Raw genomic sequence first — 14,385 nt, 5'->3', positions numbered from 1 at the left:
CCATGAGAGCAGTGGGCAGACATGAGCGTAAGGATAGATCCCCATTGAGGGCTGTCCATAAGAGATGTGCTTCCTCCCTGAGGTTTTCCAGATCTGGTGAGACTTTACATGCGAAATCTAAGGACCTGGTTCTTCTAAAGACATCTGGGTTGAAGGGCAAAGGGTGTAAAAAGAAAGATCCGGTGGTTCATTCGGTCATCTCGGTACTAAAGCCTGAGGACTGACATTCGCTGGTTCTGTCTTTGAGTGCTGGTCTGAGCCAATCTCGATACCACTGAATTTGTCTAAGGACTGTCCGGCTGCCGTGGATGCACTGGGTCTATCAGACTTGACTGCCATAACCCCTGGTGCTTCAGAGTGTACAGAGACTTACATAACACTGGAGGATATAGTTCTCCCTTACCCAGAGTCTTCACTTCTCTCCAGCTTGGCCTTCTTGAGGGATATAATTACTCTGGAGGAGGAGCCTATGTTGGTGTCCCAGGAGCTATTCCACCTCCAACCCTCGGGCTGGAGTGCTTCAGTAAAGACAGCCCTGCTGCTACCAGTAGAGCAGTTTTCGGGCTCAGATGAGTCACATGTACTAGATGCTCTGGTATGTCTGCGGAGACAGACGAGTCCTGACAGATATTCAAGGAAATCCTAGATGGGCGAGGTAATATATTTTATTGGACCAACTTCTGTTGGTGAGAGAAAAAAGCTTTCAAGCCACACAGAGCTTTTCTTCAGTATCCAGGGACCAACGTGGCTACAGGTACACTGCAGAAAATCAAGGAGTCTTGCTCGTTGTTCCTTAGGGTATTACACCCCCCACTCACACCCCAGATTGCAGTACTGATTCCCTTAGAGTCCCTTCCAACCGGTCGATACCTCTTTGTGGCTTTATTGGGGTCCGGGGGATCCTTATGGCAGGTGCCTGGACCCTTCTCAAGAATTGTACTGCTCTTCTCCCTCCTGCCAACTGGGTCTGTAGGGTACAAGGAGGAAGAGGTTGACCTAAGTCCACAGCTTCCGACAGGTGTCTCCTCCTTATCCTTGGATGAAGTGATGAGTCTTTCCTTGCCACCTCTACTGGATTACCGGAACTATTGCAGAGAGTTACGAGTGTCCTACAGATTCCACAAGAGGAGGTCCAGGACTCTCAACGCTGGCTTCTGGATATCTTACAACCTAAGAGACCAAGTAAGGTGTCTCTTCCAATTAATAAGGCTATACTAGAACCAGCCAAAGCAGTATGGCACACTGTGCTCCTATGCCAAAAACTCCTGTCAAAGGAGCTGAATTTTTATTCTCCCACCCTGCTCCCCAACTCTCTGATGGTACAGCTGACTACAGAAAAGGCTCGGACGCACTAACAAAAGGCCATCCTGGCAGATAAGGGCTCTAAAGGGACTGGACCTCCTGGGGAGAAAAGTCTTCTCTTCCCCAGGCTTCCAGTTGTGTGTCATAACTACCAGGCTCTGTTAGTGAAATATGACTCTTAACAACTATTCCAGGCATGTGAGCTTCATTGACAAGCTTCCCACAAAGGACAGAGCCCAATTTCAGTCCCTTTTAGATAAGGGAAGGCTAGTAGCTAAAACAGCTCTCCAGGCCACAATGGATATGGCAGACACAGCTTCCACAAGTCTGACCACTGGCTTAGTCAAGAGGAGTGACTCTTGTCTGCAATTGTCAAGGTTTCCTAGGGAGGCCCTCCCCTTTGATGACTCAAATCTCTTTAATTAAAGAAACGGCGAGTCCCAGCATTCATTAAAGGACTGGAGATTGACTCTGCATTACTGGTGATTTATACTCAACCCCGAGGAGGAAACACCAGAGACAATCCTATAGACTAATACCGCCCCCTCCTCATATACCTTATTACCAGCACCCAGCCGAGCCTCTGTGGAAACAGAGCATTCAGAGGCCTTGCTTCATAACCCCCTCCACTGCCACAGCCTTTTCTCACTCTCAGCCACCCGCCAATGGGCTATTTTTGACATACTAGTCAAGACCTGCCTACCATCACTGAAGCCATCTACCTCTTCTTCCCATTATTTTTGCATGCTGTCTCACACTTTTGCCCACAGCTGGAGGTTGATCATGAAGGAAACTTGGGTTTTGGAGATTATCCATCAGGGATGCTCCATAGAGTTCCTCTCCTTCCTGGTTCCCCTTCAGGGACCACTCTCACAAGGTGTTTCTTCAACAGGAGGCAAAATCCCTCTTACACTGAGAGGCAATAAAATGTGTTCCACCTCGATATCAAGGGGAGGGGTTCTACTCCTCGTATTTCCTGATTCCCAAAAAAGAGAGAGGGTGTAGACCAATTCTGGACCTTTGGCAACTGAGCATCTTTATTCAAAAGCTGAAATTCCAGGTGAGTGATGTTGCCCTTTCATGGAACCAGCCAAGAAATAACCACAAACAAAGGTTAAATTGAAGCAGTACTGAGGCTGATTTATTGCTTGCTTCCCTTATTTATGCAATTATACTCTCACACGCATTCCATTCATACTGGCAGGCTGTAGATGCAGGTGTTGCTTCCTGTCTTAGGTGATAGAGACTGGCCAGGTTCCAACTTCCCAGAGATTGAACCGCTAGGCAATGAGAGTCTCTAAAATCCCTTTGGACCTGCGGGAGGGCTCTACTGTTTCCGGTCCAGTCCTGAGTTTCTGCTGTTGTAGGTTACATCTCTCTCTGGCCACTACTGCTATAGGTTTATGTACAGTACCATATACAGCTTAATTATCTTTACACAGTAATATTTCGGTTCAAGCCTTGCGATTGGTTTCTTACACTCATACTATCTCACTCACTCCTTACATATTGATTACATATGCATAAGCATTAATACAATTGGTAGTATAGCTTTATGCAAGCGAGCGACATCAGCGGGGACTTCTGCTGTTGTTTGTGGTTCAGACAGGAAACTGTGCAACTGCACTTTCAAACATGACAGGAAGTCTACACAGGCAGACTACATTTGAAAAAGCAAAAAGAGGGGGAGTAGATGGGGGAATGAGCTGCCCCTCCTCAGGAGCAAAAGCTATTGCTGTCTGAGCAATGGATGGGGGTCGAGCCATGGTTTGGGCCACCGCTGGCTACAATTGCATTGTCATCAGTAATCCACGCCCTTCAGGAAAGGATGTGGTTTGTGGCTCCCAACCTGAAGGATGTATACTTCCATGTGGGCATTCACCCCTCACACAGAAAATTCCTGCATTTCATGGTAGGCCACAAACACTTCCAGTTTTAAGTGCTCCCCTTTGGGCTGGCCATGGCATCCAGAGTATTTACAACAGTGTTCTGTGTGGTAGCAGCCGAGATGAGACACTTCCTTCTGCTAATACGCTCATTCTTTATGAGGGTACTGTTGGGACAGTATCACCATCATGGTCTACCTAAACAAACAGGGATGAGTGAGTTCTTGTCCCCTCTTCCTGGAAGCATTCAGACTCTGGAAGTGGTGCATCAGGAACCACATCACAATACAGGCTGCTTACTTTCTGGATATCTACAACTCCCTTGCAGATGAACTAAGCAGAAGCTTCTCAACAGACCACAAGTGGGAAGTCCAAGACACAATCCTAAGCAAGATATCAACACAAAGGGGTATACCATAATGGGACCTCTTTCCATTCCCCCCCCCCCCCCAAAAAAAAACAAACAAACAAAAAAACCAGGAATCTTTCCATGTATTGCTCCAGAGGAGTCATGGGTCGTGGCTCCAAGTGTGATGCTCTACTACTGTCCTGGACGAATGACCTCAGATATCTTTCCTCTCATTCATCTTCTTCCACAGGTCATAGGTAAAGTAGGTTGCGACGGAACTAACATCATTCTCCTAGCACCCTACTGGGACCTGTTTGCCTCCCAGACGAACAAGAAGCTCAACATAGAGAAGAATTGGTAGCAAATCTGAAGGTGGAAGGCAATTTGGGTGGAAGTGATCATGAAATGATAAATTTCATGAGAAAGGAAGGCGTAAGACCAGTAGAATAAGGACAATGGACTTCAAAAAAGAATACTTTAGCAAACTCAGAGAACTGGTAGAAAAGGTCCCGTGGGAAGAAAATCTAAGGGGAAAAGGAGTTCAGGAGAGCTGGCAATTTCTCAAGGAGACGTTATTAAGGGCATAACTGCAAATTGTCCCAGTGCAAAGCCAAGATAGGAAGAGGCAAGTATGGCTCCATCAGGAGCTGTTTAGTGACCTGAAAATCAGAAAGGAATCCTACAAAAAGTGAAAACATGGATGAATTGCTAAGGATGAGTATAAAAGAATAGCATAAGCATCATCTTCTTTTTCCTCTTTGCCGCTTTTCCTTGTGAGAATCGTGGCAACAGCATGGAGAGTAGGGAGGACCAGACCTCCCTTTCCTTCACAGCAGGTTCCAGCTCCTCCTGGGAGATTCCCAAGCATTCCCAGGCCAGCCAGGAGGTATAATCCCCCCAGTGTGTCCTGGATCAGCCTTGGAGCCTCCTTATCAGATGCCCGAACCACCTCAGCTGGGTCCTCTCAATCTGGAGGAGTAGCGGCTCAAGCATATAGGGACAAAATCAGAAAGGCTAAAGCACAAAATGATGTACAACTAGCAAGGAACATAAAAGGCAATAAGTTCTTTAAATACACCAGGAGTAAGGGAAAGATGAAGTTAGTGGGGAAGGAGAGCTAATAGCTGTTAATGGTGACCGGATATTAAACACAACTAATATGTTCCTTCCCCCTTGTTGTCAATAAGTGAAAATAGGGAAAGAACAGTTTAAAGAATATTTAGATATGTTAGATGTCTTCAAGTCAGCAGGCCCTGATGAAGTTCATCCTTGGGAATTTAAGGAACCAGCTGAAGCAATCTTGAGCAGTTATTTTTGAGAACTCATGGAGGATGGGGGAAGTCCCAGAGGACTGGTAAAGGGCCAACATAGTCAGCCTAACTTCTATACCTGGAAAGATACTGGAACAAATTATTAAGCAATCAGTTTGTAAGCACCTAGAGGATAATATGATTATAAGGAATAGCCAACATGGATTTGTCAGAAACCAGTCATGCCAAGCCAGTCTAGTTTCCTTATTTTATAGGGTTACTGGCCTAGTGGATGGGGGAAGAAGTAGATATGATATATCTTGATTTTAGTAAGGTTTTTGACACAGTGCCACATGACATTCTCATAAGTAAACTAGGGAAATGTGGTCTAGATGAAATTTCTGTAAGGTGGGTGCATAATTGATTAAAAGACTAGTTGTCAGAGTAGTTATCAGTGGTTCACTGTAAAATGAGTGGTGTATCTAGTGGAGTCCCTCAGGGGTCAGCCCTGGATCTGGTGCCATTTAATATTTTCATTAATGCCTTGGATAATGAAGTGGAGGCTATTTTTACAAAAATTGCAAATGACCTCAGGGTGTAGGGGGAGGGTGCAAGCACGTTGGAGGGCAGGATTAGAATTGAAAACAACTTTGACAAATTGGAGAATTGGTCTCAAATCAACAAGATGAAATTCAATAAAAGAGAAGTGCAGCGTACTTCAGTTAGGAAGGAAAAATCAAATGCACAGCTACAAAATAGGGAATAACTGACTAGGCGGTAGTACTGCTAAAAAGGATCTGGGAATTATAGTGGATCACAAATTGAATGAAAGTCAACAATGTGATATAGTTGGAGAAAAAGGCTAATAGCATTCTGGGGTATATTAACAGCAGTGTTGCATATAAGATGTAAGAGGTGATTATCCCACTTTACTCAGCAGTGGTGAGGCTTCAACTAGAGTAGTGTGCCTAGTTCTGGGTTTTAGGAGTGATGTGGACAAATTAGAGAGAGTCCAAAGGAGAGCAACAAAAATGATAAAAGGTTTTAGAAAACCTGATCTATGAAGGATGGGGGGAAAGCTGGCCATATTTAGTCTTGAGAAAAGAAAACTGAGGGGAGACCTCTAAACAGTTTTCAAATACATTAAGGGCTGTTGATAATGAGGGTGGTGAGCAATTGTTCTCTGTGTCCACTGGAGGTAGGACAAGAAGTAGTGGGCTTAATCTGCAGCAAAAGAGATTTAAGTAAGAAATCAGGAAAAAAACTATAAGGGCAGTTAAGCTCTGGACTAGGGTTTCAAGGTAGGTTGTGGAATCCTTATCATTGGAGGTTTTTAAGAACAGTTGGACAAACACGTCTCAGGGATGGTCTAGGTTCACTGTGTTGTTGCACAGCGCAAGGGACTGAGCTTGCTGTCGTCTCAAGGTCCATTCCAGCCCTACATTTCTATGAATCTTTGTACTCCTCCAGAGCAAACAATGTTGGGAATCTGGATCGATGCCCTTTTACTATTCTGGATAGACCAACTGAGGTACACCTTTCCTCCCTTTCCACTACTACCCCAAGTTCTGTGGAAGATTCATCACAATAAAGCATGAATCATTCTCATTGCACCCAACTGGTCCAGAAAGTTCTGATTTCTGGATCTCCTATGAAAGTTAACCCATTATCCCATTAGCATTCAACATCTTCCAGCTCTGATAATGCAGGAGAATAGTGGGATCAGACATTCCAACCCAGATTCTTTTCACCTCACATCTTGGTATTTGGATGGGCCTCAGACCTAGAGCATGTTTGGAGGCTGTTCAGACTGTTCTTAAGAGAAGACTCCAACAGAAATTTCATCAAGCTAAATGGAGGCGTTTCTCTACCTGGGAGCAACAAAACCAGTTATCCCCAAAGACAGCAGGTATTCCTGCTATTTTAGACTACCTCCTCACTTTCAAGACACTGGGCCTTTCTGTTAGCTCTCTGCAAGTCCACTTAGCAGCAATAAGTGCTCTCCACCCACTGGTAGATGGCTGTTCTATATTTATTCACCTGATAACAACCAGATTCCTAAAGGGCCTCACTAGGGCCTTCCCACCAGTAGTGAAGCCAGGACTTCAGTGGTAGTTCAGTCTTATACTTTGAGTACTTACCAACATAGGCGCCAACTCCTCCTGGCGCCAGTGGGTGCTCGCGCACCCCTCCGCCCCGCCCCCTCCCTGCCCCATTGGACCCCTTCCCCAAATCCCCGGCCCCGCCTCTTCCCCTAAGCTCGCCGCGTTCCCGCCCCTCCCTCCCACAGCTTATGTCGCAAAACACTTGTTTCATGGTGGCAAGCCTGGGAGGAGAAGCAGGGACACAGCGCACTTAGGGGAGCAGGTGGAGGGGGGCGGGGATTTTTGGATGTATCCTCCTTTGTTGTCAGTTAGCCTATCTCCCTCCCCTGGATGGAGTGAGAGCCTATTCTTTAGGGCACAGGCAATCTCAGTAGCATTTCTCCAAGAAGTACCTACACTGGATACTTGTTACATTTTCACAAAGCATTATACTTTAGTCCAAACCTCTTCTGCAGACTCAACCTTTGGAATGACAATATTGCAAATATCTATACTGCCTGTGTCCTTGTAGCCACATGTGTAATACAGATAGGGTTCGTACATCTCAAAGAACCTCCAGTTACAGGTAGGTAACCGCCATTTATTTAAACTGGAGAGGGAATCAATAGATATACATTAACACTGTGGGTGTAGCTTAAAATATTTGCCTTCAGACTCTAAGATCTCAAAACTCACCTTTTTATTTTTTCTATTGTCTAGTTGTTTCATTTAGCACTATGGACTTCTGTGAGTGGAGCCCATTTAGTTCTTCTGTCAGCTTTTTAGAGTAATACTAAAATATTTATAGGTTTGTATGTCACCTCTCTGAAGTGTTTCCTTAAAGGAATAAAGAAGCCAAGTTTCTTAACAGATGCATTATTCCATTTCTGGCAGTTTTTGGTCGTGCTAGCAGTCTTAACTATGTGTTGAAACTTCTTTATTGCATAAACAATAGTTTGTCTTGGAAGTTACTTTGTACCCTTACTTTAATGTCTAAAAAGAGACTTTGACATCGACTTGCATTGATAACAGGCCATCTATTTAAAAAAAGGAGGGTGGGGGAGAGGCACTATTCTTGAGATGAAATCTGCTTTTTGTCTAAAATGAGTTCATGGTTTCACGGTAAATTTCCTGATAGATCTGAGGCATCTTTAAGAAATAAAACATGTCTAAATCTTAGACAACCCTTAGTTCCCTGTCAGTAATTCAGTGTAGTTTAAGCAAATTCCGTAATACCTGTAACCAGTGTCTGTTAGTGGTGAGAGAAATTAAGAGCTTGATTGTAGAGTAACCACAAGCGCTGAGTGAAGAGCAGAGTGTGGGTGCTCTACCCCAAGAACAGACCAGAGACAATATTGTGACTTGGTCACAATTTGATACCTGGTTTCCCTTTGCTTTGGGAGAGGGTGAGGGTCCTAGCTCTATACCTGGACAGATTTTACTTCTCTACCCTCACCTCCCCCCGACCCCTGCACCAGAGGGGAGTTGTGGCCTCGTGGAATGTGTCTGGATAAGTGCTTTCTGCAATCTGTTGCATAGGCTGGTAGGGGCCTTCAGAATTAAGTAATTGGAAATAAATGTTTTAAGTGCTTAGGAAGTGATGAGAGTGATGGCACATAGAAAAGGCAGAAACTGGAGTGGCTTTTTGTTTTAATAGTGAGCTGTACAGTACAGCATTGGTAAGAATAATGTAAAATATATCTAATGCAGAGATAATGCAAGTGGGGTCTAAATATCGCTAAAATTTTAATCAATATCCTATTCTAGTAAGCTGAGGGAAAATCTATTTTAGTGTGCCCATGTTGCTATGGTTGCAGTTCATGCACACTTACAATTAGAGTGGGAGGTTTGTTTAATTGTGAATACTGACATTTTTACAGCTGTCAAAATTACATGGTATTTGGGGTATTTGGAGTGTTTGTTTTCAACTCTGATCAGTGTGGTGCTTCTGTTCATTCTGTTTTGCCAACTTATTCTTTTAAAGGCAAATCAAAATATTGAAATAAAACTAATAATTGAAACTAAAATTCTAATGACAGGTTTCAGAGGAACAGCCGTGTTAGTCTGTATTCGCAAAAAGAAAAGGAGTACTTGTGGCACCTAAATTGGTTAGTCTCTAAGGTGCCACAAGTACTCCTTTTTTTTTAAAATTCTAATATGTATAGAGATTTTCATTGTTATGGATATTAGAAATCAACTAATAATCATAGCATATGAACATTTAATGTTATATACACCATTCTTAACAGTAATATGCTCTACTTGTATTTTAATAAATACTAAAGTTTGATTTTTTGACAGCATTTTTTGTCCTCAAGAAAATACAGAAGAAGCTCTATTGTTGTTGCTGATTAGTGAATCTATGGTAAGTTAAACTGCTGTTTTAAAAACTTTTTTATGTCACTTCTGTCATTTGTCTTTAGAGCACATTTGTCCCATTTCCTGTTACAAAACTAGGCGAGCAGTTTCTTCTGGAACTAAAGCTATTGCTACTCTGACAGGGAGCCAGCAGGAAGTGCTGTGAGGATCTTATGATTCTGAGTTCCTCTTTCCTTTTGAGACAAAGTGCATTGTCTCTGGGCTGAACCTACTCTTCCTTTAGTTTTAGGGAAGGGAGGTAGAGTCTGTTCCCAAAACCAAGTCTTTCACTTGGCATCACATCAGTGTGAACAGCTGTTACAGCAGCTGCTGCCATTCGGAGAAGCAAGCTTGAAAATTCAAGTAGTTTTTGTTGTAATCACAAAAACCAAAAATTAGATACATGTACCTATTCAATGTGTATATGGCCAACAATTCTTTTCTGAAGTGCTTTAAAATGTAGATCTCACTCAAGTTTCAAATAACTCTTGATATTGGCATATCGTCTGTATACGGCATCATAGGATGTTGCTGGTGTTGTGTATTTTGTAAACCCTTGATTTTCCCCTGTGGTTGTTTCCTTTCAATGCCTTTACTGACACCTGTTAAAAGGGTGCCATGCTACTGCTCTGGGGAGGTTTACTAATTGTTGATTACCTACCCACTGGTAACTTACTAAAGCAAGGTCGGTTACATCCTATGCTCTTAAAACAGTCAATACAAAATCTTTTACTCCTGGGGGAATTCTGTGCCACTGTGCATGTACATATTTTATATGCCGTGCACATTTTTTTCAGAAAATAGCTTCTGCTGAAAAGTTGCTGTGGTTACACCTTTTGCCCACCAGAGGGCATTGTGGCACTAGAACACAGCAGCCTTTTCTGGCCAGCTCCAGCTACGATGTGGAAGAGAAAGAGCCTGCCTTCTTCACAGCACCTGTCAGACCAAGTCAGGAGATATGTGGAGACAGACAGAGTGGGGTTGCTGAGGGGTCAGACAATGCTTATAAGGGCTAGTGAGGGAGGACAGACTGGAGCAGGCGCAGAATGGGTGTGGAGGTGCAGGGACACAGGGGGGAAGGAGGTGCAGGGTCACCTGGGTAGAGGGGGAGGCGGTGCAGAGCTACAGGGAGGAAGGGGTGTGGCTGAGAGGGGGCACAGACACAAGGGGGCGGGAGGGTAGGGACACATGGAGATGAGGGGAGGGGACTGACTGAGGGGGTGCAGGGACACATGAGGAGAAGGGTGTAGGACCACATTGGGACGGGGGAGAGGGTGCGGGGACACATGGGGATGGGGGGAGTGGGTGTTTGAGTTGGGGTGGAGGGTCAGGGGATGCAAGGACACATGGGGGAGCAGGGACACATAGGGACTGGGAAAGATGTGCCTGACTGAATGGGAGAGGCTAGAGGTCTGCATGAGGGACATGCCCTAACAATCCCTTCCTGCCCTCTCCAAAAAACCTGATCCATACTTTTCCCACCCATACCCAACAACCCTTCAAGTTCATACCCAGGCTCCTTCCCAACAATTACTTCCCTCTCCCTAAGCTCCTCTGTTACGCCTGACTTCCCCAAGTCTTTGCACTGCTTCTGAGGGGTGCAGGAAATATGGTTCCGTACAGTAGTTTAAATGAATTATTACTCTGAGTTCTGTCTTAATATGCCTAGTAAGGAATCGATTTGTCAAAAAACATTTCCTGAATCTTTTTTATTGTCTGTATTGTTACAGACATGCTTCCTGACAGGTATTTTGAAATAAATGACCAAAAAATAATTGAAACTGGTGTGATTACAGTAAAAGCTGTTTTATCAGGCACTTCCCCAACTGGAAAGCTCTGTAAAGCAGCATTTCTGATCTTAATTGAAATGCCGGCTTATAGTCCAGTTGGCGCGGGGCTGGCAGGGGGTTGGGGCGCAAGAGGGGGTGTGGAGCGTAGGCTCTGGGAGGGAGTTTGGGTGTGGGAGGGGGCTTGGGGCACACTGCAGGGTGCCAGATCCAGGGGCCGCTGCCTCTGCCCGCAGGTGCCACCCCGAGCACTCTCTCTGCAGATTCTGTTGGCTGGGGACTGTGGCCAATGGGAGCTGCGGGGCAGCGCCTGCAGGCAGAGGCACCGCACAGAGCTGCCTGCTGCGCCTTGGCCTAAGAGCAGCTGGGACAGGTTGCCATTTTCAGGGAGCTGCCCGAGCTGAGCGGCCCCTGGATCTGGCACCCTGCACCCCCTTCTGCACCCCCAGCCCCCTCCCACAACCAAAATCCCTCCCAGAGTCCAAGTTCCACGCCCCCTCTCACGCCCCAGCCCTGTACCTCCTCCTGCACCCAAACTCCCTCCCTCTTAGTTAACCATCATTTTTCACTTACCGACACCCCCCATTCCCCCAACATGCTAGATAAAACAGCTTTTACTGTATATTGTGTTATTTTTGTCTACTAAAATAGGCAGAATTTTGCAGAATTTTAAAATATTGTATACAGAATTTATAATTTTTTGGTGCAGAATTCCCCCAGCAGTAATCTTTTCACTTTGTGTAATGAATCTGAAACTTGTCCCCTACTTATAATGAACCAAAGGTGAAATTTTCAAAAGCACATAAGTGCTTTCATGTATTGCAGTACATGATAAAAATGATTATTTTGGTCATTTATTTTTAAAACTCATGAAAATATTTTCATTACTTCTATATAGCTGAAAAAACTTACTGTTAATATGATAGCACATAAATATTGGTATTGCTACCATCATTCTTCCTATTTGAAACAGTCCTGATGCAGAACATTTCCAGAAATTGCATAGTCTTCTAAATAGATAATTTCCAGTAGTCAATTTATTACAATATTATCATTGTTGCTGTTATAAAGTGCCCTTGTACTCTGGCTTCCGTACATATGTAGTACATGCCTACCTTTGCTTTGCTTATCTAGATAAGATCCTGTAGAGGGATCAGACTCGTAAGTAGGTCTGAGACACTGGACCTTTAAAATACTCACACATATGTATGGAAGTTCTTTTCCTACTTCAAGCAATTTTAAATTTGTTTTTAATACTTAGGGTGGGAGAATTCTCCCTACTCTCAGGGTATAGGCTGCCATGGTACCAGCAGCAGTGTTCGTGTCACAGCTGACTGCACTTAAGAGGCAGCAAGCAGTCAGTGCCACTGACATGGTGTTACCATGATTACATATGCAACCATAAAAGTAAGAGATTTTGAAGCTAAATATGTATACAGTGGAGAAAGTAAATGCCAAATACTTGTTGATCAAAAGAAAACAAATTCTACACATATGGGAGTACATTTTCAAAGGAAGATGTGGGCAGTTAAGTTCACAACTAATGGAATATTTGTGTGTGTAACTCCCCATGTACCACTTTGAAAATTTACCACTTAGTGTTTGATTATCCTGATTTTATAGACTCTTTCATCCAGTGTCTTCAGAGCCTAAAATGTTGGCCGGTTAAAATAACTAAAAAGTACTTTGGATTTTAATGTGTGATTTTTCATCTTTCTATAAGTGGGGAATGAAAGCTGTCCATTCTGACTTCTAATGTGAATCTACAAACTATATAGAAATGAAACTTAAGTAGAAATGAAAACAAGTTGCTAAAAATAATGTTTGGTTTCTGGCTAGATGAGATTAATAGGTGAAGAAATGCAGTTATCAGCTTGTTCTTCAGCTCTCTAGAGGGTCCTCTGACTGTCATTAATATTTAAACAAAACTAAAAAAACCCAGCCACTTTGGGAGCGTCTCACTTCCGATCTTTAATTTGTTTCACGCTATAGCTACCCATACCAATTCAAGTCTGTAGTCTGCAACAATGAAATTTGAAATGAAATTCTAAATTTCAATTTAAAAGCATGTAGAATTAGAGGATATCAAGACAAGACGTATTCAGACTGGTGGTTTTGTGATAACAATATATGATGGAGAATAGGAGAGGTTGGTTTTGGAGTAACCTTTTAAAGTGGAGCACATCTGGTCTTGTCGTTAAGTCCTAGCACAGGCATCAGGAGACTTGAATTTTATCTCTGCTCTACAAAAGTCTTCCTCTGTTAACCTGGGGAAGTTGGTTTAATCTGCCTGTACCTCAGTATGCCTATTTGTAAAAAGGTGTGTTGTAATTCTGTAGTCTTTGTAAAACATTTTTAAATCCATAAGGTGAAATGCACATGAGAAGTGTAGAGTATTGTCAATATGTACACATTTCTGTGCTACGCTTGAGCCATAGGATTGGAGAAGCTGAGCTTCTTGTATGAGGCCCTTCTTATGGAATATACATTGAACTGTATCGGTGTGGGTTATCTTTGGAAGAGACTGTTTATTCATCCCAGAGAGAGGACACTGTCATAATGACCTTCAGAAGATGAAGTAAGTGGAACGAAAATGGCACTCTCTGAAAAAAGGATGGAAGACCCCAGCAGCCTGGATCAATCAGCAAAGTTGTACCTTATTTTGATGCAAAAGACAATAAAGCACTAATTATGTCAGAGTTAAACCGCAAAGTACAGCTTCATTTTAGATAATTTTTAACAAAATTATTTTTCTCTGTTTTATACAGTTAGAACATAACAGTGAAAGTAAATCAGTTACAGAAACACTGGATTAGGGTTAATTCGTATATTAAATCCCTCACAAAAAGTAGTGTGAAAAAATGGCATCAAACAGGCTTTTGTTTAAATACAAGTAATCAAATGCAAAATGAGCAGAAGTTTCTATCTTGTTTGGTCACTTGCTTTCAGTGATGATTGGTATTTTGAAACACATTAATAATGACCAGAACCAAGATGTTAGTCAGATTAGACTGACACCCTAAATTTCTTCTTGGTGCTGTCTTCCAGGCTAACCGTGATGCTGTACTGAGCAGAATACCAGAGCACAAAAATGATCGCATCATCAGTTTGCAAAGTGCATCTGTGGTCTATGATTTGCTTACAATTGCCTTAGGGAGAAGAGGTCAATATGAAATGCTATCAGAGGTACGTCTGTAATAGTAAATATTTCCAGTGCCATGTCTTCAGTTTGTTTCCAACTGTTAACATATATGAAATATAGATGACAAAACTATCTGTGGTCATTTTAAAACAAAAATTGCCATTAATTTATTACTCTGTTCAGTTATGTTGTAGTAAAAGGATCCAAACAATTTCATAAAAAATCTT

At 43.1% G+C, this 14,385-nt stretch overlaps 1 protein-coding gene across 7 annotated transcripts in view; it reads left to right on the top strand.

Moving 5' to 3' along the window:
* TTC7B (tetratricopeptide repeat domain 7B) overlaps window positions 1–14,385 on the top strand; it is a 294,267-nt gene that overhangs the window by 120,432 nt on the left and 159,450 nt on the right. For all 7 annotated transcript variants that reach the window (XM_048852692.2, XM_048852696.2, XM_048852695.2 and 4 more), the window contains 2 exons: window positions 9,173–9,236; window positions 14,065–14,202. In XM_048852692.2, the coding sequence (XP_048708649.2) occupies window positions 9,173–9,236; window positions 14,065–14,202 (202 nt within the window). The remainder of the gene's footprint in view (window positions 1–9,172; window positions 9,237–14,064; window positions 14,203–14,385) is intronic.

Source organism: Caretta caretta, chromosome 6, assembly GCF_965140235.1.
Source record: "Caretta caretta isolate rCarCar2 chromosome 6, rCarCar1.hap1, whole genome shotgun sequence".
Classification (NCBI taxonomy): domain Eukaryota; kingdom Metazoa; phylum Chordata; order Testudines; family Cheloniidae; genus Caretta; species Caretta caretta.
This window is presented reverse-complemented; position numbering and strand designations above follow the sequence as displayed.